The sequence below is a fragment of the Miscanthus floridulus genome, chromosome 2 (genome assembly GCF_019320115.1).
Source record: "Miscanthus floridulus cultivar M001 chromosome 2, ASM1932011v1, whole genome shotgun sequence".
In the NCBI taxonomy this organism is placed as follows: Eukaryota; Viridiplantae; Streptophyta; class Magnoliopsida; order Poales; family Poaceae; genus Miscanthus; species Miscanthus floridulus.
Window position 1 is genome coordinate 16,366,654 of NC_089581.1, and position 21,556 is coordinate 16,388,209.

General features: G+C 42.4%; 3 protein-coding genes and 1 pseudogene across 3 annotated transcripts; 1 reads left to right on the top strand and 3 right to left on the bottom strand.

Annotated features, from left to right (window-relative positions):
- The first annotated feature begins 1,230 nt into the window (after positions 1–1,230).
- LOC136518205 (protein STRICTOSIDINE SYNTHASE-LIKE 3-like) lies at positions 1,231–7,258 on the top strand. The gene is made up of 3 exons (XM_066511858.1): positions 1,231–1,966; positions 6,295–6,462; positions 6,542–7,258. The coding sequence occupies exons 1-3, from the start codon at positions 1,350–1,352 to the stop codon at positions 6,951–6,953; spliced, it is 1,197 nt and encodes a 398-aa protein (XP_066367955.1). The 5' UTR covers positions 1,231–1,349; the 3' UTR covers positions 6,954–7,258.
- LOC136518197 (uncharacterized) lies at positions 2,057–6,288 on the bottom strand (annotated as a pseudogene).
- Positions 7,259–9,555: 2,297 nt separating the features above from the next.
- Positions 9,556–10,855, bottom strand: LOC136538039 (uncharacterized). Its single transcript, XM_066530024.1, has one exon. The coding sequence runs from the start codon at positions 10,508–10,510 to the stop codon at positions 10,031–10,033; it is 480 nt and encodes a 159-aa protein (XP_066386121.1). The 5' UTR covers positions 10,511–10,855; the 3' UTR covers positions 9,556–10,030.
- A 1,032-nt stretch (positions 10,856–11,887) lies between these two features.
- Positions 11,888–19,748, bottom strand: LOC136538040 (kinesin-like protein KIN-12G). Its single transcript, XM_066530025.1, has 21 exons — positions 19,474–19,748; positions 19,136–19,291; positions 18,940–19,023; positions 18,699–18,818; positions 18,490–18,603; positions 18,173–18,265; positions 17,891–17,980; positions 17,655–17,725; positions 17,460–17,534; positions 17,234–17,321; positions 17,029–17,087; positions 16,863–16,926; positions 16,721–16,786; positions 16,440–16,592; positions 16,255–16,359; positions 15,912–16,147; positions 15,489–15,558; positions 15,249–15,302; positions 15,055–15,114; positions 14,858–14,937; positions 11,888–14,082 (listed from the first exon to the last, which is right to left on the bottom strand). Exons 1-21 carry the CDS (start codon positions 19,582–19,584, stop codon positions 12,273–12,275), a joined length of 3,759 nt encoding a protein of 1,252 aa, XP_066386122.1. The 5' UTR covers positions 19,585–19,748; the 3' UTR covers positions 11,888–12,272.
- Between the last annotated feature and the right edge of the window lie 1,808 nt (positions 19,749–21,556).

Genomic DNA, 21,556 nt, shown 5'->3' on the forward strand with positions numbered 1-21,556 from the left:
TTATAATATTTATATTTTTAAATAATTTTATTATAAAAATATATTAATTTTATAATGATATGATTATATATTATAAATAATAATAATTTATATATATTTGCTTAAATTTGAAAATATCTATTTCCGAGAATTGCGCTTTTCGGCTGATGGTTTGTACATAAGCTGGCTAGTTTCGGTTGATTCAATAGTGTTCTGTGAGAAAGAATAAGCTGATCCGGAATAAATGGTTGGTAAGTTCAAGTGAACAGGATAAATGAGTATTTATCACTTGTTGTGACTTAGCAGCTAACAGAGAGGGACACATGTCCTCATGAAACTTTTTATTAGCTTGATGTCAATCCTAGTACTGTTCTCTAACACTGTTCCATTCGGGTGTACTACCGAGCTTGTGTCTCCTTATAAAAAAGAAAACTATATTTTATTTTTTAATCTAAAGAAAAGTTTAAAGGCCCTTTAGAATGCAAGGTTTTTATAAGAATTATATAAGGATTTTGTCAAAAAAATGCAGAACAGAAAATAAAATTCCGTCTTTAGAGGGACCCAATTGTTTAAACCAACTACGTGGTTTTTTTAAAACCTACACTATCCGTTCCAAAATAAACATATATTATGACCTATTTGTTTAAACCAACTACGTGCCTTTTTGAAAATTACTTATATCTTTCGATTCTAGAAGAACATATTGTAGTCTTACACATGCTTGGACGTTGTATTCTTGTTAGTTGGTAGCACGTCCACCTCGCACGAATTGAAGGAGGCCTGACCGGCGACACGATATGCTGATGCAGGGGCGGAAGCGGAAGCATGTGAAGGATCCATGGGGTAGTTGACATGTGCGGAGCGCACACGGGGCAGCGAGCGACCTTGTTGGCCGTGCGCAGCGCGCCCAATTTCTGCCGCGAAATGTACAAAGCTATACAGCACGGGTATCGATATCAGGAGGAAACGGATACTCGCATATAACGAGCGGCTTCCAATTCCGATCGGTTGACTTTCAATTTTTTAACTAAAATCATGTAAGCCCAAATTTTTAGTCATTACTTGGTTTATTACTAAATAATTGGCATATCAATACTTCGCTAAAGTTTGACAAGTCTCTAGCTTCTTAAATTGTATGAAAAAATGCTTTCTACCACTGTTACATCACTCAACCGATTGTATCCTATATTTTTTTACTTAACTTTGGTAGATATTGATTTTGACAAGCCTAAATTTTGGCTTAACATGATTTTGACCAAGTAGTGATCCCTCCTCACTGAGCGCGTCGTGCCATTCCCAGCGGAGAAACCCAAGCGAAGCCCCGCGAGAGCGAGGAGAGGAAAAGGGGGGCGAGGTAGCGGACTAGCGGGATGGCGTCGCCTGGGGTGGTGGCCGCTGCGCTTCTGGTGGCGGCGCTGGCGGCGTTCTGCGGCACGGATCCGCTGCGGACGGGCAGCATGGTGGACTTCCCGGGGTTCGAGGCGCACTTCGTCGAACTCCCCGATCCCGCCGAGATGCCGCCGCACGCGGACGAACGGGAGCGGCTCCGCGAGGCCGAGGTGCGGTTCCGCGGCGAGGTGCAGGGGCCCGAGAGCGTCGCCTTCGACCCGCAGGGCCGCGGGCCGTACACGGGCGTCGCCGACGGCCGGGTCGTCTTCTGGGACGGCGAGCGGTGGGTCCCCTTCGCGACGGCCTCCCCGCGCTGGACGCAGGAGCTCTGCGGCGGGCCCAAGGCCTCGCCGCTGGAGTACCTCCCCCACGAGCACATCTGCGGCAGACCGCTCGGGCTCCGCTTCGATAAGAAGACCGGGGACCTGTACATCGCCGACGCCTACTTTGGCCTGCTCAAGGTCGGCCCCGAGGGCGGGCTGGCCACGCCGCTCGCAACGGAGGCCGAGGGCGTGCGCCTCAACTTCACCAACGACCTCGACCTCGACGACGAGGGCAACGTCTACTTCACCGACTCCAGCATCCACTACCAGAGACGGTCTGTGATGCCATGCCCTCGCTCTCTCCCCTCTGCTTTGCTTGGTTGGTTGGATGCTCACTTGATTCCTAGTACTGACTATGGGGTTGATGACAGGGGCGAATCTAGGATAAATCGTCGCTGGGGTCGGACTATACTTAGAGCCATAACTATAGTTGACAATAATCTAACACCATACATAAAAGGAATAATATACTATAAATAGTAAGCATTCATACAGGGATAAATGTGACAATAACGTAATCCGACAAAAAAAACTATTTACAAAAGTGATTACCTCTTATAGTTTCACCCTGCGAGTACGATCATCCATATTCTGAAAACGAACTATGATATCATCATTTGGAATTGCATCAAGAAATTCTTGCTCAACGAAGCAAATGACACAATCATTCATAAATCCATCGCCGATTCAGTTTCGCAGGTCCGTCTTCACAATTTTCACTACTGAGAAACACCTTTCCACCGACGCCGTCGCAATAGGAAGAACTAGCACAAGTTTGAGGAGCCGATATACCAAAGGAAAAGAAAGATTTTTGTTTGTATCCACCATCAGTTTACCGAGCTCAGAAATAGTGGCCACTTGGGCAAATCTAGCATCAGCTCGCACATTGTCGATGTAAATATTAAGCTCAATAATAAGATCATCTAGGTCCCTTGGATCAAAATCATCAGGATATGCCTTAGCCAATTCCATCAAACTCTCAATTTTGAATGCATCAAAATAATTCTTTGGACTAAAAGCAGCAATGTTGGTAAGCAATTCAGAATTTACCTCGTTGAAACGGTCATTAAATTCTGCAAGCTGTAAATCAATAACTGGGTTCAAGCAATCCTATTTGTAGTGTTGATAGTTGGTGCGGTTGGTCTTCTTCCTTGGTTTGTGCCTATCAATGTACTCTTGTTCCATGTCTAACTTTGGGATGCCATGTTTTTCACAAAAAGATAGCACAGAACTTAGTACGGAATCCCAACCATCATCTCTAATTTGCTGAAATTTCTGTTTTGTTAACTGCACCTCTGACATAGCCTCTAAGATGTCTTTATCCTTCCTTTGTAAGGACAGTGACAAACAATTTGCATGTCCCAATATAAGCAACATTAACTGCAAGTGGAACACAAAGTCAAAATCCTTGAGATAGTCCATGAGACCACGGGCTTGACGTCTCTTGGCATCAGTGGGACCTTCTTTTTCAACATATTGGAGCACTTCAATAACATCAGGGAACAAACTGTTTATCCTTTGAAGAGTTCTATAATGAGAGGACCAACGAGTGTCACCGGCTCTTTGAAGTGATTGTTCTTGATTTAATCCCGTTCCAGTACTAAGTTGTCCACTGCCTATTGCTTTAGCAACTCTCTCTTGTTGACTTTCTTGAATCATATCCTTCCTTTTGCAAGAGGCTCCAGCAACATTAATCAATAGAGATACCATGTCAAAGAAATCACTAATATCATCATTCTTTTTAGCCACTGCAACAATGACTAACTGCAATTGATGAGCAAAACAGTGAATATAATATGCAGAGCTATTTTCTCTCATGATTAAAGCTCTCAAACCATTAAATTTGCCTCTCATGTTACTTGCTCCATCGTAGCCTTGGCCTCTAACTTGCTTTATGCTCAATCCATACTTACCAAATAGAATATCAATGCTAGATTTGAGACATGAAGCCGAGGTCTCGCTCACATGAACTATACCAATAAGTCTCTCTTTTATTAACCCACTCTTGTCCACATACCTCAAAACCACTGCCATTTGCTCCTTGCCAGAAACATCAGCTGACTCATCTACCAATAAACAAAACACATCGCCACCAATTTCTTCAACAATTGATTTCACTATGGTCTGAAAAAATATAGACACCATTAATACATCCAGCCTGAATACATCTGTATAAATACTCTATGACAGATATAATATTATATGTAACCAAAGCAATAAATCATTCTTTTTCTTACATCAGCAAAACAATTTGCAATATCTCTTTGGATGTCTGCAGCCACCATTTGAGCATTCCTCAAAATAAGCCTTTTGTTTTTCTCAATTTGCTTTGCCAAAAGCCGCACCAACTCTCGGAAATTTCCCTTATTTTTGGACGTTTCTGATTCATCGTGACCACGAAAAGCTAAACCTTGATGCAACAAGAATCGAACAGCATCAATAGAAGTATTCAATCTAATAAGATACTCCTTTTTATTGACATCTCTCTGGTTCTCGAGGACATTGGCAATGGATCGATCAGGCTTCATCAAATTGTTACATCTTTTGACTGTTGTGTTATGAAAACTATTAGGTCGGGTGCCTACATGATCTTGCAGCCTATCCAATTTGTTAAAGCCATCCCAACCATCTTTTGCAAATGCATCATTCCCACCTTGGCCCTCATTGCTATCCCTGAATAAATAGCAGTATAAACAGAAGCATTTATCCACCTTCTCACTATACTCAAGCCAATCATATTTTGTGTACCATTCAGCTCTAAACCGACGTGGATGGCCTGCTATGATTTTCTGTGGATAATTAAAACCAGGTGGTGGTCTAAATGGACCTCTAATCAAATACTTCCTTCTTATCTCATTTTGTAGCTTTTCACCGATGTAATCTGAAATTCTCCTTCTATCTGCTGGATCATATGGAAGCTCATCAAAATTTACCTCATGTCGTGAGATTCGTGAAGAACGATGAGTTGTATAGTTGGTGTTTGCTGCATTTGCATCTCTTCTGGAAGTTCCTCTATCAAGATTCTCACTGTCATCTCTTCTTGAAGTACCTCCATCAAGATTCTCCATTCCATCTCTTCTGGAGGTGCCTCCATCTCCATCAACATTTTCATTATCACTCGATTTCCTTTTCAAAAAACGATCCATTGTGCTTTGGTTGCCTACCAAATTATTCAATCAAGAAAATTAAACACACAAGTAGATATTGAGTGCACAGTTAGGCATTAGCTACACTATGATTAAAAAGTCACTAATTTACTATTTTACTTACATGACATGTTTGCTGGCAAGATGAACAGATGAACCCGAACGTACTCTCCACTTCTCCAGTAACTAGTATAGTAGTATCTACTTTGTTGGAATGCAAGCAAATTGCCTTTCGCTGAAAAAAATAAAAAAAAAACATAACCTGCAAGACTGGGGAGCAAAGAATAATTTTGAGATAGGATTAGGGATTTTCGGTTACCTCGGTAGAATACTTGTAGGGGAATAGGGGATATTCCGTACTTGAGCAGGATTGAATAAACGGATACTCGGAGAGCAGCTGCGGCGGCGGCCGTCCGCCTGTCCGTCGCCGTCAACACCGAGAGCAGCTGCAATCACGGAACGCTGCACCTCCAGAAGAGATGGAATGGAGAATCTTGATGGAGCAGGATTGAATAAACGGGTACTCGGAGAGCAGCTGCGGCGGCGGCCGTCCGCCCGTCCGTCGCCGTCAACACCGAGCGACGCTGCAATCACGGAACAGCGATGAGAGCGCCGACATGGACGTTTCGAAGGCGGAAGCCGGAAGGTCTGACAACGGGAGAAGAATCGTGCATTGTTTCGGCTTTCTGTGGGCTACGGCGAGCCACCGAACGTGAGTACGTGACTTTCGGCCTTCTCTCTTGGGCTGTGTTGGGCTGCTATAGCGTTATTGTTGCTGGGCCGCCGGGGTCATCGTATTTTTTTACCGGGGTCATAGCTGGTGAAAAAAATACACGTATAATGGATTTGTAGAAAACCATCGGGGTCACGCGACCCCGGCGACTCCACGTAGATTCGCCCCTGGTTGGTGATCGGAAACATCCCTCCCTCACTGGATTAGAAGGTCGTCAGCTTGGATTACTTTACTGTGTTTATCTTGACTCCTAATTGATGTGGCAACAGACATTTATTTATGTGCTATAAAAGATTCTCACCTCTCACGTGTATTCTTTTTTTATATAAAAATTAGACATTATGCTATGATCTGTCAGATCTCTTCAGCACAGCATGTTTCCCATCAGGGAGTACAGTCACATGCTTTCCTACAAAACAATGAAGAAACTGAGGAACAATATAAACACCTAAAATGGATCGATTCTTTCTTTGAGGGTTACAGTCCTACTCTGATGTAACTTTTACTTGTTCTGGTGTCATATAAGGTTCTCCAACCGTTCTACTTCGATGTATAGCACCTGTTTTAGTGACTATTATGACTTAGGCATTACGCTGTTTTTTTAACCGAAATCAGCAGGGGAGGCCCCAACCTATTTTCCCCCCATTTTATAAGATTACTCTGTTTTTCACTGTTATATTGGGAAAACTTGGTGTCTCCTCAATTTGCAATCATTCATTTTCAGGAATTTTATGCAGTTAGTTTTCTCTGGGGATCCCTCTGGGAGACTCTTGAAATATAACCCACAGACAAAGGAAACGACAGTACTGCATCGCAACCTCCAATTTCCCAATGGTGTGTCCATGAGCAAGGATGGCTCATTCTTCGTTTTCTGTGAAGGATCGCGTGGCAGGTGTGTATTCTCTTTCTTACATGTGGTTCAAGCTTTCTTATTTCAGCTTTATCTCTATATTTGTGTTCTTCTGAGACAGGTTGAGCAGATACTGGTTGAAAGGTGAGAAGGCAGGCACTGTGGATCTATTCGCTATCTTGCCTGGATTCCCAGACAATGTGAGAACGAATGAGAAGGGCGAATTCTGGGTGGCGATCCACTGCCGCCGAAGCCTGTACGCCCGGCTCATGAGCCGCCATGTCAAGATGAGGAAGTTTTTCCTCAGCCTCCCGATCCCCGCCAAGTACCACTACCTGATGCAGATCGGTGGCAAGCTCCACGCGGTGATCATCAAGTACAGCCCCGAGGGCCAGGTGCTCGACATCCTGGAGGACACCAAGGGAGAGGTGGTGAGAGCCGTCAGCGAAGTGGAGGAGAAGGACGGGAAGCTCTGGATAGGGTCCGTCCTGATGCCGTTCATCGCTGTCTTTGACCTGGCGAAGGCGTCTTAGCCGCCTCAGTTTGATTGGAAACATTGTTGAATATGGAGTCGATGGTTACCGCTGCACGCTTCTCTGAGAGGATTAGTGATCCCAATAATTTGGTCCTGGAGCAACCTGGAGCTGTATAATGCTCCCAATAGATTGTGACTACGAACAGCTCGTGCTTCTGAATCTAGAATCCGTTCAGACTTTTATTTGGCAAACAAACAAGTTTTTACAGAGCGAGAATAATGTAATTCCACGTTGTAACGGTTCGCTGAAAATAGTTTGAGGAGGTTCTAGCCAGTGGTATTTACGATCAGTCTGTTCGCTTATTGGTTTCAGCTAGTGCTTATCAGCCAGCCAACTGTATTTTTCTCTCATAATAAACAGCATCAGTCATGCTTATCAGTCCAGAAACCAACCAGTGAACAGGTCGAATATATACTGGGCCGGTTTGGATACGGGTTAATAATTGCTAGCTAGCTAAAAATTAGCTAAAATTTGTTTCTTGTATTCATTTAAATAGGAGGGCTAATAGGTGGATTATATTTTTAGTCAAGTCTATAACTAGTTGTTAGTCAATTAGCTAGCCAATCATAGCTAATTCGACTAATATTTAACCCCAACTAATAAGTAGTCGTATGTATCAAACAGACATTATGGCCCCATTCGGCTTGCTAAATCTTGGCTGAAATTGGTTGAAAAACACTATTATGGCTGAAATGTTGTGAGAGAAAAATATTGTTCCGGCTAAAAAAGAAGCCGAACAAGCCGGATATGGGGTAAGCCGAATGAGGCCATCGAGATACAACAGTGTTAAAAGCAGTTGTACTTTTGCCGAATCTAAACAATTATGAGATTAATAAAAGGAACAGAAAAAGAAATCTACACAATAGTGTTACAATGTTTAGAGGAGCCCACTTCCTTAAGTGGATCTAGATTATACAAGATTAATAAAAGAAGAATATGTACAATTGAATTTTATGATAATCTATCAGCTTAGATTAAATCAAAGAATATGTTCTAATACAATTAATAAAAATTAATTTAGAATAATAAAAATAGAGTTGATTTTTTCTGAGTTCGAAAACAAAAATACCTAAGCAAAAATTTGAATACTAAGAGACTATAAAGAATTAATAGATTGATGTCCACGTGAATTCAAAACAAAAAGTACCAAAATAAATAGTCAATATACATTGTAGAAAATATATACTCCTTCCATACTGGCAATTCAAGTTGTTTGGACAAGGTTTGGGTCAAACATTAGGAATATAAATCATGAATAACTTTTAAGTCGTTGAGTTTGAAAAGATGAAAACCATATGAATAGATTTGTCTTGAAAAGTACCTTCATAAAAATATACATATATCACGTTCCAATAAATATTTTTATAGAAATAAGAAGTCAAAGTTATGTTTTGTAGACCGTGTCGCTGCCCAAAACGACTTGAAGTACCGGTATGGAGTGAGTAAGTATCATTGAAAAATTAAAAAGTAATAATTTGGTTTCTATATGTTGGCGAAAATGCAAAAGTAAAATATAAATGTACTGCTATAAGGGTCTGTTTGATTAGCTAGGCTAGTTATTACCTGAAGCTAAAAATCAGTCTAAATTAACTAGTTGGAGGTTTGCTACGCATACATTTCCGTGCGATTAAATCGATTTTTCAAAGTGCGGAAAGATTGAGAGCTGAGATAGGGAGTTGTGGGAGAGCAGATTTTTTTTTAATTCTACTAATAAAATCTAGATGCTCCGGAAACTCCTGGAGATGCTCTAATCAAACAAATAAAAAACAAATTTTGTTTTTAAATCAAAATTATAATGATTACAAAAGGATAGTTCCACAACTGTTAATTAGGCTCTATTAAGATTCATTAGCTATTTATAGTTAGTTAATAGTTGAACCTAGTATTAGCTAGCTAATTATTAACTGTTATTAGGTGGTTTAGTTCAACTAGTGAAATATCCAACTAAAAACTATTTCACTAGTTGAACTAAACCAACTAATAACAGTTAATTATTAGCTAACAATAGTTAATTATTAGCTAAATCTGTGTAGATACAAAAGAAAATAGTTGTTAGTTAGGTATTAGCTAACAATTAGCTAGACTATTAACTAAATATGTTTAGATCCAAATGAGCTAATTATGAAATAGTTGTTAGTTACATTGGGTATTAGCTAACAATAAACTACTTTCTTTGTCCCTAACTAACTGTCATTTTCACTCCCCGAAAAATAACTTTGACTAATTTTATACAAAAAATATTAATAACTCTTATGGTACATAATTACTATCATTAGATAGATGGTTGAATCTATTTTCATAATAAATTTGTTTGGACATACACATGTTGCATGTATTTTCTACAAATCTAGTTAGACTATCAGCTAAAATCTGTTTAGATCCAAATGAGCCAGCAGGGTAACAATTAGCTGTGCGATCAAACCGAGCATTATTCTACGAGAGAGGAGGGGATTGGTAGGATCTTCCGGATCGAATGAACGAGTCCGGCCGGCGATGGACGCCACGAGAAATATGCAAAGTCCAAACGGGGCGGTCCGCTACAGGCTACACGATGAAGATAATGACGGAGAGCTCGTACACATAACAAAAGGCACGCAGATGGCCGAAAAAGCACTGCATCATGAACAGTGATCTGTTTGTTCATTTGTTGTCGATCGGCCTCTCAATCAATAATACTAATAGATCGTTTGGACACAAGTTTGAAGTTTCAGCATTTGCTGCTCCCACAGGGACAAAAAAAAAATATGAAAATCTCAATCACTGATCCCTTTCGCTTCTCCATCCCAAGCGGCCTGCAGCTGCCGGCGTGGTCCATACTCAAGACAAGCCGAACAGCTGAACCATGGCTAGCAGTAGTGCAATACAATAATTCAATCCACACGGGCCAGTTTCGCACGTGTCGATCCAGAACAAGTGCACGGTCACTTTGTACGATGCCGAAGGCTTCTGCTCCTGTCGCCATGCATGCTGCACTGATTGGCAGTCTGGCACAACATCACCAAGAACGGCGGGAACTCCAAGAACTCATGCGCTGATTACGCAAGAACACTGCAAGAATGAGGAAGAACACGCTGCTATTGGTAGCGCATGGAGGAGGAGCTGGACCTGGAGGAGACACTGCGCCAGAAGCCGGCGCCGTAGAAGTGGGAGCTCATGATCTCGCGCTCCAGCTCCGACGCCGCTGCCGCCGACTCTGCCTCCCCGCGCGCCTCCTCCTCCTCGATATCTAGCGTCGACGAGGCCGCGCCGATCATCGCCTTGCCGCTGCTTCCCGATGGCGACGCGGGCGCCGCCGCGGCCGCCGCCGTGGAGGCCGGCTTCTTCCTGTTGGCTCCGGCTCCGGCACCTCCCCGGCCGCGGTGGCGGTGGCGCCTCCTCCTCACCCGCCGCATGACGCCCGCGGGGAGCCGGACGGTGACGAGCAGCAGGACGTCGAGCAGCGCCAGCGGGCAGCAGCAGCACACCGCCGCGCAGTTCGCCGCCGCCTGCCCCGCCCCCTCCCCGCACCCCGGCTGGGGCTCATGCTCGTCCTCGCCGTACCGGTACTCGCGCATGCGCCCCGCTCCGCTCCCGATCGCGAACCTGCCGCCGATGATTCTTTCTTGGAGTCCTTGTCCTTGGTGCGCCCCGGACAGGTGCCACCGGCTGGGCTGCGTTCGTTAACACCCAGCCCAGCCAAGAATCTTAAAAAGAAGATACCCTGCTCTGTGCTCTCGGATGGAGTGATATTAGAGATGGAGGTGTTTATGGTTGGTGGTGGTGGGGGAGAGCGAGAGACAGAGAGAGGGAGAGGACGAGGACGAGGACGAGGGGATAGAGGCGGCGATGGCGTGCGTGGCATCGGCTTCCTTTTGTTGCTCGCGGCTGCGGCTGCTCCGCGTCTCCCCCGCCAGGAAGGAGAGGAAAAAATCAATCCCCAATTTTCTTCCACCCGTGACGTATTTATCGCTCCCGTTCGCCGGATGGTGACCGCAACTCTGCAAACACACGAAAGATTTTGCACAATTTTGTCGAGACACGGCTGGTTTTGTGACGTCGGAACGCAGGACGCGATGGGGACACCCGAGGGCGCCGTCGCGTGCCCACCGCGGACGGGTGGAGTCCGAGTCTGCTGCGTGCTGGCTCCGGCTAAGCACGAGCGCTCGTGCGCGGCCTGGACGCCTGGTGATTCTGAATCTCTGATGATGGACGAAGCTGACGGCCGAACGCGTTGCCGCTAAGCATTCGCGGTTTTTCTCCGTGACAGGATTTTGGTGTGGATGGATGATGATGTGCTGGTTTGGATGGTGGTATCCGTCATGTTGCGTGATTGATTTACTGATTTTCATTGATTGGGTCAAACGGTGGTGGTTGTGGTCTACAGGGTACAGTAGAGCTGGGGGGCTACAGCCTACAGGGTTGCGCCACTTGGTTGTCGCGCTTAAAACAATGGTAAAATGCCAGCTGGCCATTGCTCTTTGTTCTTCTTCAGCTGTTCATCAAATGATTAAATTTCGAGGAACGGAAGAAAGGACAAGAAGCAAAATAAGCAACGGGCCAAGAACTGAAGAAGCTTCCAGAGGAGTTCATACTACACAAACAGAAAATCAATCAATCACATAAAAAAGCAAAGAAACCGACCACTAAGACGAAGGCGACAGACAGCCTGTTCGGTTGTCTGGTTCGTATCGTTGCTGGTTCGTGAAGAATTACTGCTGGCTGGTTTGTGTGAGAGAAAAATACTGTTCCGACTGGATATTTAAGATCGTTTACGACGAGCCACAGCCAAACGAACAGGCTTCGAATCCAGGGTCGCTACAAACCTGGCACACTGTTCATACTCTTCACGTTGTCGCTATTCTTCACCCGGCAGGCCGGTAGGTATAAGGTCAAGATCAGGACGAAATTTTCTACAAGAAACTGGAGTGCAGCGTTTTTGCACTAGTGTAAAAGCATCCACCCTGGCTCAGATTAATAAGTTATGATACAAGTCCATCCACTGGTTGCTATCAGTTTAGAGAGTTACAGAAGCCTAAGTCGAATTTGTTTGTCCTCCATCTTGAAGTGTACACCAGAGAAGAAATCGGATCGGAAACAGTAGCGTACAGGACCTATTGATGACTTGAAGCAAGACCACCAGAAGATAGGTGATCTACCGAAGAAAAAAATCAGCAGATTTGGCTTCAGGTAGTTTCCATCTGATGAAGCAAATTACATGTAGCAGCATCCCATCTCTGATGTCTTGCTACGAAGGATCTGAACAGATGAAACCAAGACAGACTAGCCTGTCAATCATCGCATCTTTAAATAAAGGAACCTGAAACTAGCTGCGCAGATTCACAGATTAGCTTGATTGTCGAGAAGCAAAAGCTGCTTAGCTTCATCGACATGAATCCGGACAACCTCAAGATCTGTTGCCACCTTTTCACCAACGGACAGCATGGGTTCATCCAGACTGCAAGCAGTTAAGCATCTTCTGTCTTGCAGAAGCTCACCCAGCTCCTGCATCGCCTTATTTAGCTTCGACTGAAGTTCGTCCAACTCCCTGGCTTGATACTGCAAGGACTCATTACACACATTGATCTCTTCCTCTTTCAAGTTGACTTGGAAAACACAGTCCTGGTACTCAACCAGAAAGGCCTCCATGTCCTTTGCCCTACCCTCCCAAATCTCTGTCAACGTGTTGTCACGGACAAACTTCTCAATGTCAGCTTCCAGTATGGAGAGGCAGGAATCCTCTATTTCTGCTTCAAGGACTGAAATCTCACAATCAATATAATCAAATTTATTCATGTTTTTTATTTCCTTTTGTACCATGGAGAGCTGTTCGCGGGCATTCTGTAGTTCACACAAAAGCTTCATCCGATCCTCCTCGAATTTCAGCAGGTCGGTTGCCTTGCCATATTTCTTGGGTTTATGCATTGGTGCAGTGGAAATATCCAGGTTATCAATAGCAAACAGGACCTTTTCTTCCTCCTTTCTTTGAGCTTCATAAGAGCGAAGTTTCACTTTAAGGCCATCAATTTTGCTTCTCAACTCAGTTTCAGATTCACGTGCTCTTGTTCTTGCGGCAGATAGTTCGATTTTGCGAGTTTGGAGATGATTCAACTGTTCTTTCTTCTGATTCATTGATTCAAGGCTGGCATCGAACTTGGACTCTGAAAGACTTTTGGTCTTCAAAACCAAGTTCCAACATGATGCTGCAGGCAAGAAATACTTGTCTTCAAAAGCATTTTTCTTCTCCTGTGATTCTGACAGCACAGACTTCAGGACAGTGATGTCTTCCTGACCATGCTGTGCGCCTAGACGCTGAAGCTCAATTCTTGCAGAAAGTTCTTCGGCCTTACCACTAGCCATTTCGAGTACCTTAAAATATTTAACTGCATCCTGAGCAGACACAACCTTATCTTGGACAAGCTCCAGCTTACTCCGAACAATCTGCAGCACTTCTTTCAAAGCTAAAATTGTGGAGTCATGAACATTTTTCACTTCAGGATTCTCAGCTGCTTCACTCATTTCAACATCTTTCTCGTCCAATTGAATCTCCTTTACAGCTTCAGAGTCGCTTTGCTCTAAAATCTTCCGTTTGAATTCATCTCTTTCCTGCATAGCTTTCTCATACAAACCCATAAGTCTATCATTTTCCTCATGCATCTCCTCCAGCTGAAGACGCAATTCAACAGATGTAATTCTTGATAAATTGTCCTCCTTGGTGCATTGTTCATCTACTATCTTAGACTCCTCTGCCACATTGGATGAGTTATGTGCATGCAAATCTGATGTGGCTGCTGGTTGGGCATTCAGCAGATCTTCGTTCACAGGGTTTCGATCTTGATTTGCTTCAACATTGACAACAGCGTTTTCATAGAGTTCAACCAATCTCTTGTGATCCTCAAACAAAACCTTAAGCTGCATCCTCAATTCTTCATTCTCTTTGGCCAAACCAATCGCAGTTTCATGAGCTTCTGCTTCCCGTTGACTTGCAGAAGCTATTGCATCAACCAAAGTCTTAAGTTCCATCTGAGCATCAGACAAGTTATGTAAATCTGCCTCTCCTTGCTCCTGGAGCTGGGCAGCCTTGAACTCTTTATCTGTGTTATCGTTTTTCTTTGTAAGCTCCAATTCTGTGGTCAACTCATTGACATGCCTGCACATTGTTTGATATATCAGGCAATGGCATCAGAACAGTAGCTGATAGCATGGAAACTGAAAGTTCCGTACACGCATAAGCATGATTATAATGCCTAGAGAAACTGGGAACAAACATTGGGTGGAATTCATAGGGAACAATCAACAATAATGTCAGTGTGGAGAAGTGAAACCAAATGATTTAATAAATGATCTACTCATTGGGATTTTTCAAGCATTATGAACGCTCGTTCACGTTACCACACAAGCTTTGAAGCAAAAGAGAAATGCTATAGCCGGTAATGTGGCATATGAGCGGATCGAAGGCAGCATAGCAGAAAGGAGACGAAACTTGAAAATAACAGCCACATGTGTTTCAGAATTTCAATTAACCTGTTTTGTGTAACATACAAGGACTAAATACACTACTCCCTCCAATAAATGTAGAACATTTTAGGATTTTAGAGGGTCAAACACTTATAGTCCTTCAATATATGAAAAGTTACATTGATTGACAACAAGGTTGATGTTACTATATTCATCATGAAAAATACTTTCATAATATATAGCTTTCTCTATCTATTTAGAATTGTATACTTTTCAAAATTACAAGTCAAAGTGTCATATTGGAAACCATGTCCATGTCCTAAACAACTTACCATTTGGAGTCACGGGCAGTATTATTAGCCATCTCTAAAAGCATAAATATCTCAATAGACTATGGAAGAAGGAAACATATTGATTAATAGTAATAAACCTAGTAAGAGCATGCCAAGGTAGGACAAAATGTATACATTTCAAGATTCTCTTTTGCTTCAAGGCAGAAAGTCAATTTTTTACGCAACGACTCAATTTCTCTCTGATTTTGAATAGCCTGCAGTACAAAATCATAAAGTAGTTACAGCCACAAATGAATAAACATAGTAACATACTTATATAAACAAAGGTACAATAAGAGTTTTATATGTCGCAGTAGTATGTTTACACCAACCTGCAAACGAAGAAACTCATTTTCCTCATCACCAGCTGACTCCCCGAATAATGAGAGGCCCTACATAAGTTTTTATAAATATAAGTCAAGTTAAGCATGGATAATTCCATGAAGTAAATATAACCATTTTTTTTGCATATAGTTAGGGATTAGCATCCTTAATTCAGATTTTTTTCATATAGTTATAAGCAAACCTTGTTGATAGGTTCCTTCTCATGCATAAGCTTCCAGTCAAGAGCCTCAAGTAGCTGCAACAACAACAACAACAACATAGCATTTCAGTCCCAAGCAAGTTGGGGTAGGCTGCATAGCCTTTCAGCCTCAAGCAGCTGCGAATCAAATTATTAAGTAAGCTCACTACTTCAATGAAGTACCATATTCACATCATTAGAGTCCACCCCAAACAGGATCCAGATGAGTTCGCAATGCAATACCTTATCTTGTAAAACAATGATTTGCTCATGCATCATTTCTCGTTCACCTTCATCAACAAATGACTGCAACCTGATTTTTGCAAGTAACAATAAAAGGCCATTAAAATTCCAACTAAACTCCGAGCAGATAAACTAAAGCACAGACCATAAAGTTTATTTCAGACAATAAAATATTCAAGAATCAGTTACTCCTTGCCATCAGTCACATACAAAAAAATGAGTTGTATCACATAACAAAATATTCAACAAAGTAGAAGTGACTGGTAAGGTTAACAGAACATTAAAAATAACTGGACATCTGGAAACAGCTATTGCAAACAATAATCTATTCAAGAATCAGTTATTCTTTACCAACAATCACACAAGAAAAAAATGAGTCCACAACCATTTAAAGAGCACCATAGTATAGACAGTAATGCTAACCTTCGTAGCTCTTCCTTTAATTGAAGATTCTCCATTGCAAATTTTGTAATTTCTGGATTACGATCTAATTGACCCCGCAGGACCTCTAATTCCTTTACAAGGTTTTCCTTCTCTTGCAAAAGATGTGCTTCAGCAGATAATTTCCCTGAAGCAACTTGCTCCAGTCTTTTGATCCGTTCTTCACGAAACTTAAGCCTCATCTTGAAACTTCTTACCTCTTCGGTCTTTTGAGCTGCCTGTGTAGGAACAGAATATTAAAATCAGCAAACACATGACTATCCGTGTATATTTTTGCTTTAAGTGCTTTGAAGGTAGAGATGCAAAATCATGAAGAACTACAGACCAGCTGTTCAGCAATCTGCTTTGCATCTATCATTGCCTTCAATTGTGCTTCCTTCTCTTGTTCCCTCCTAAAAGCAGCGACAAGGGCAGCATCGTAATTGTTCCTCTGAACACAAGGTAACAACAAAATAGTGTAAGTAGCCTGCAAGCACATCAAGTTCTACAAGCAAGAACAGCTATGGATACCTGTGTAGCCCTTTTATCAAAAGTAAGTGGAGTGAACATGCCATGACCTTGATCCCATTTGAATGTGCTAGGGGACTCACAGACAAACCCATGGGAGGCTATGCCTTCTGTTTTATCAGAACCTAATTGTCCTTGCAAACGGCTGATTACTTTCTGCAAAAGTAGATAAGTTTTAAGATGTATGATAAACTACACATTACAAATGTTTATCCAATAAGAATATTTGGGCAATTGCCTCCAATATACAGTAAATATCTGGTAAAGTATAAACTCATATATACCTTAAGGTTCTGGATCTGCAAGCGCATGCTAAGAACATCACCAGAAGCATCCTCATTAATTATAGCCTACAAAAAGTAATAGTCAGCTGATGCTTGCACAAAATAAAGGTGGTATGCTAATCAATGTGCGCAGGTTGCTTACGTTATTCCTTATGTATTTAGCTCGTTGCGCGAATTTCAATGTGCTTAATGTCTCAGCAGCACAACTGGATAGAAAATGAGAAACATCAAATGTGTAACTTTCAAAATGGAATGGAAGCTTCAAATAAAAGGGCAGTTGAATAGAACAATCATGATTAGGAGTCTACCAGCTGGATGGGCTTATGTTTGCAATTATGGTCGTTTTTGAATTTCCTCCAAGGGAATCCTGGAAAGCAGAGAAAAGGCATAACCAAATCTTTTATCAGCAAAGGAAATGCAAACTCACGTCTAAAAACTTTGTAATCATATAATAGCTCCCTAGATGCCAACTTACAACATGAGCAACTTTACTGCATCAGTTGTCGATATTACCTGGAGGAGGAATGTTAATTTTGAATCTCTGTACGGAACATGCTGTGACTTTTTGTTTGACACAGCAATTAGGTTCGTAATGACAAGTCTGCAAGAATGCCATGGACCAAAATAGTTACAAAATATGTAATGCTGTGACTTGAATCTGACTCAGCGTGCTAAGTTTATAACAAATTTCAAAAGATTTTCCACAGTTTGTGGTATTATTAGAAGATAATCAACTAACCCCAAAGTTGAGAGTGATTTGTTGATGTTGGTAGCTTCCTTCAATCGCTCCCCTTCAGCACCTGAGCTCTTTTGCCTGCAAGGCAGAAGTCATGCATGCTAAATAGGAGAGTGAAAGGCATTGAAAAGTGGTCACACTGAAAATCTATTATAGTCGTATCAGATGATTATATGTGATGTTACTTATGCAAGTTACCTTTCTGAGCCCGCAAGGTCAACAAGGTTGAGTCGAGAAAAGCGGTGGTGATTGATACCTTGTGACTCCCACTGAATAATTAATTTCAGGAGAAAGTAAGGGCAATATGTATGTGTCATAACCAACAATAATAAGATTGCATATATGATGCCACTATGACACCTTGAAACTAGAGACCCACAATGAGAACTTATTACAAACCAGTAACAGCTCTGGAGAATATTTGTCTCATGTACCTTACTTTCTATAAGGCAGGTGAAAACACTATGAGAACGGCTACTTGCTCGGTTCATATTGGTGGCTGCTACCTTTCTGTTTGCTGCTCCCTGAAAAGAAATGAAGAATGTATATTAAGGTTCGAGTCATGCACTGAACCTTAAATTTAGGAACCAGAAAATTGTGCAAACTTGATTCCATTTGAACAGGTAAAAGGGATTCAGGCTTCCAACAATCCCAACTACATAGACAAACCTCAGCATAAAAGGCAAAAAAAATATGAAATTATTCTATCAATCAACCTCAATAAGTTGTTGCAGCGCTTCTCGAGCATTGGAGATTTCATGCTCTGTCAAACTCTCAACATGGATACCCTTTCTGGCATCCTCCCTTATCTAAAAGAATCAAACTAGAGTTAATCAGCTTATGGTCTGAATAATGTATTTGTATATCTCGAAATATAGACATTTGCTAACAGCACATAAAAAAGATGCAACAAAGAAAAAGCAGGGATCATGAAATTAACACGAGGTATGGTAGTCTATGCATAACCTGAACATAAGGCATGCAAAACCAATAAAGATCTGTATAATTACAACAGAATCCGTGCATGAATTACCTGCAAGTTTACAGAATTTGGGTTGAGCAGATCCAGAATCTGCTCATTATAAATCTCCAAAAAAGAGCATTTACAAGTAAACCTGAGCTTTTCATCTCTCCTTAATTCCTTTTCCTGCAAACCGTAATGAATACATTTAGCTAAGAACAGTAACATGTCATGTCAGCCAAAATTAGTCATCCAGAAAGCAACAGATCTTCGAGCCTTGCCTTTTGGATCCTGGTAAAGAGATGCTCAAACACTCGAGGAGTTATGCCACAATTCACATTGTTCCTCCGTGTTCCGTTTTCTATGTCACCAAGCATTGTATGTGTTTTTCCGCTTCCAGTCTAGCAGAAGCAGATAATTTTGTAAGCATAAGCGTTGAAAGTGAAAGGTAAACACAGAATAATGCAATCTTAAAACTTGAGTATTTACAGCAGCAACCAGCAAGTGAAACCTGCAGTTTACCTGCCCGTAAGCAAACATGCAGCTGTTATAGCCAGCTATGCAGTTCTCCACCATGGGCACCCCAGCAACCTTGAACATGTCCTCCTGAACAACACGAAAGGAGAAGTTACCCATTTTGCACAATTAGCACGAAAATAAGTCAGCAGAAGGAAAGAGGGACGAATGCTAAACTGAGAATCGAGAGCAGCAAGAACACCTGCGTGACATGTTCGTCAGTGACAAGATCGAAAGTGAACCGGGACTCGGGGTGTCCAATCCAGGTAAGGCTCTGGCTACTATCCTGCCTGACGCACCGCTTCTGCCCCTGCAGCGATACCTCACTGCCGCTCAGCGGTCGGATACGGATCACAACCTGCAGATTGGAACAGAAGCGACCATAAACATACACGTGCTCGATGAAATGCTCGCGGGCGCAGTCCCGCGCGAGGAGCGACCCGAGCGAGCTTAGACTATAGCACTCCCGCTAGGTTAGGAGAAACGATGGCTGGATGGAAGGGGAGAACGCAGCTCGCATCGAGGCGGATAAAGCTCTACCTGCACATTGTTGTCCTTCCAGAAGGAAGGATCCTCATGCAGCTCAAAGCGCGCGGGGGAGGGGGCGCATCTGCCGCTGCCGAGCTTGTCGTCGACGCCGTCCAGATGCATCGCGGGTGTGCTGGAGGCTGGAGCCCGAGGTGGACTTCCGGCGCCTGGGCAGGGGAGGCGGCGGCGGCGGTGGATCGGAGATACGGCGGAAGGGGGAGGGGTCAGCGAGATGGGTTTTCGGTTTGAAATGGGGAGCGGAGGCGGCGAGACGTTGGCCAATTTCGAATTTGGGGTCGCGTCCGGCACAGCCTGTCACTTGTGAGTTGTGCGAAAGCAAGACAATTGCTGCGGCCTGTGGAGTGGGCCATGTCCAGGTCAGTAGACTTTGAATGGAGGCATGGAGCACGAAAAAAAATGGCAAAATAGCCGAATTCGTCCCTGAACTATCGTGCTGGGCTCAATTTCGTCCCTCAACTACGAAAACGTCCGATTCAGTCCCTGAACCATCGTACTGGGCTCAATTTCGTCCCTCAACTACGAAAACGTCCGATTCAGTCCCTGAACTATCGTACTGGACTCAATTTCGTCCCTTAACTATAAAACCGTCCGATTCAGTCCCTGAACTATCGTGCTGGGCTCAATTTCAAATTTAACACAGTTGCTTTTTTATTTTTAAATCTAACCAGGTTAATATACTGCTAAAACTTGGTTTTTTTTTCTGAGCATCTTAAAGACCTCAAATTAAAAAAACTTAAAACTAGAACGTTATAGATCTCATCAAGAACTACAATTTTCATATATAAAGTATCTCCATTTGACCACATATATGAGAGATACGATTTTATCGCGTACACGTGCTTATCGCATTGGAAAAATCGTATCTCTCGTATATGGGGTCAAATGGAGATACTTTATAAATAAAAATTGTAGTTCTCGATGAGATCTACAACGTTCTAGTTTTGAGTTTTTTTTTTTAATTTGAGGTCTTTAAGATGCTCAGAAAAAAAAACAAACCAAGTTTTAGCAGTATATTAACCGGTTAGATTTAAAAATAAAAAAGCAACTGTGTTGAATTTGAAATTGAGCCCAGCACAATAGTTCAGGGACTGAATCGGACGGTTTTATAGTTGGGGGACGAAATTGAGCCCAGCACGATAGTTCAGGGACTGAATCGGACGTTTTCGTAGTTGAGGGATGAAATTGAGCCTAGTACGATAGTTCAGGGACTGAATCGAACGTTTTCGTAGTTGAGGGACGAAATTGAGCCCAGCACGATAGTTCAGGGACGAATTCGGCTATTTTGCCAAAAAAAATTAAATACGAGAGTATACTCTACATTTTGAAATATGCTACCGGTGTTCAAAATAAAAACTCATTAACAATGCTACCAAACCATGGGCACACATTTTTTTAATGGTCGGCATCGTTTATACACTAACAAAAGTTTGAAAATAAGGTTCAACGAGGTTATTTAAGGGAAAGAATGAATGGCTACGTCTCCAAAATGGTTTTTGCATGGAATTTTTAATGGTGTCGTTTAAGCTTTTAAGTGACTTAGGACATGTTTGGACCCATTAGCAAAAAAAATTAGCAGTTAATTTTTTTTAAGCTGGGTAGGAATGTATTACTCAGGAACTGACAAATCATCAGCGACTATTACGGCCCCCTTTGGCACGGCTCATCCAAAACAGCTTCACCGGTGAAGCCAAAGCCGATGAAGCCAGAAAAACTGGCTTTTTCCGGCTTCTAGTTCATTTTAACCCCGGCTTACAAAACAGCTTCACGCTACAGTGCCTCGATTTACGCAAAATAGATGAAGCCGAAGCCGGCATAAGCCGTGCCAAAAAGACCCTACATTGATGTGCGCCGGGAGAGAGCTCATGATTTGCTCAAACCCTTTCTCACATTCATACCCACTAGCAGCTATTACATGAGCTACTCTATTACATTCTCTAGGGACAAAATCACATTTGAACCAATGAAAATTTACTTGTACCATAAACTTCATCTCTAAAATCAATCCGCCTGTTCGGCAGGACTGAAAAATATTGTTCCGGCTGATTGTTGTGAGAGAAAAATACTGTTCTGACAG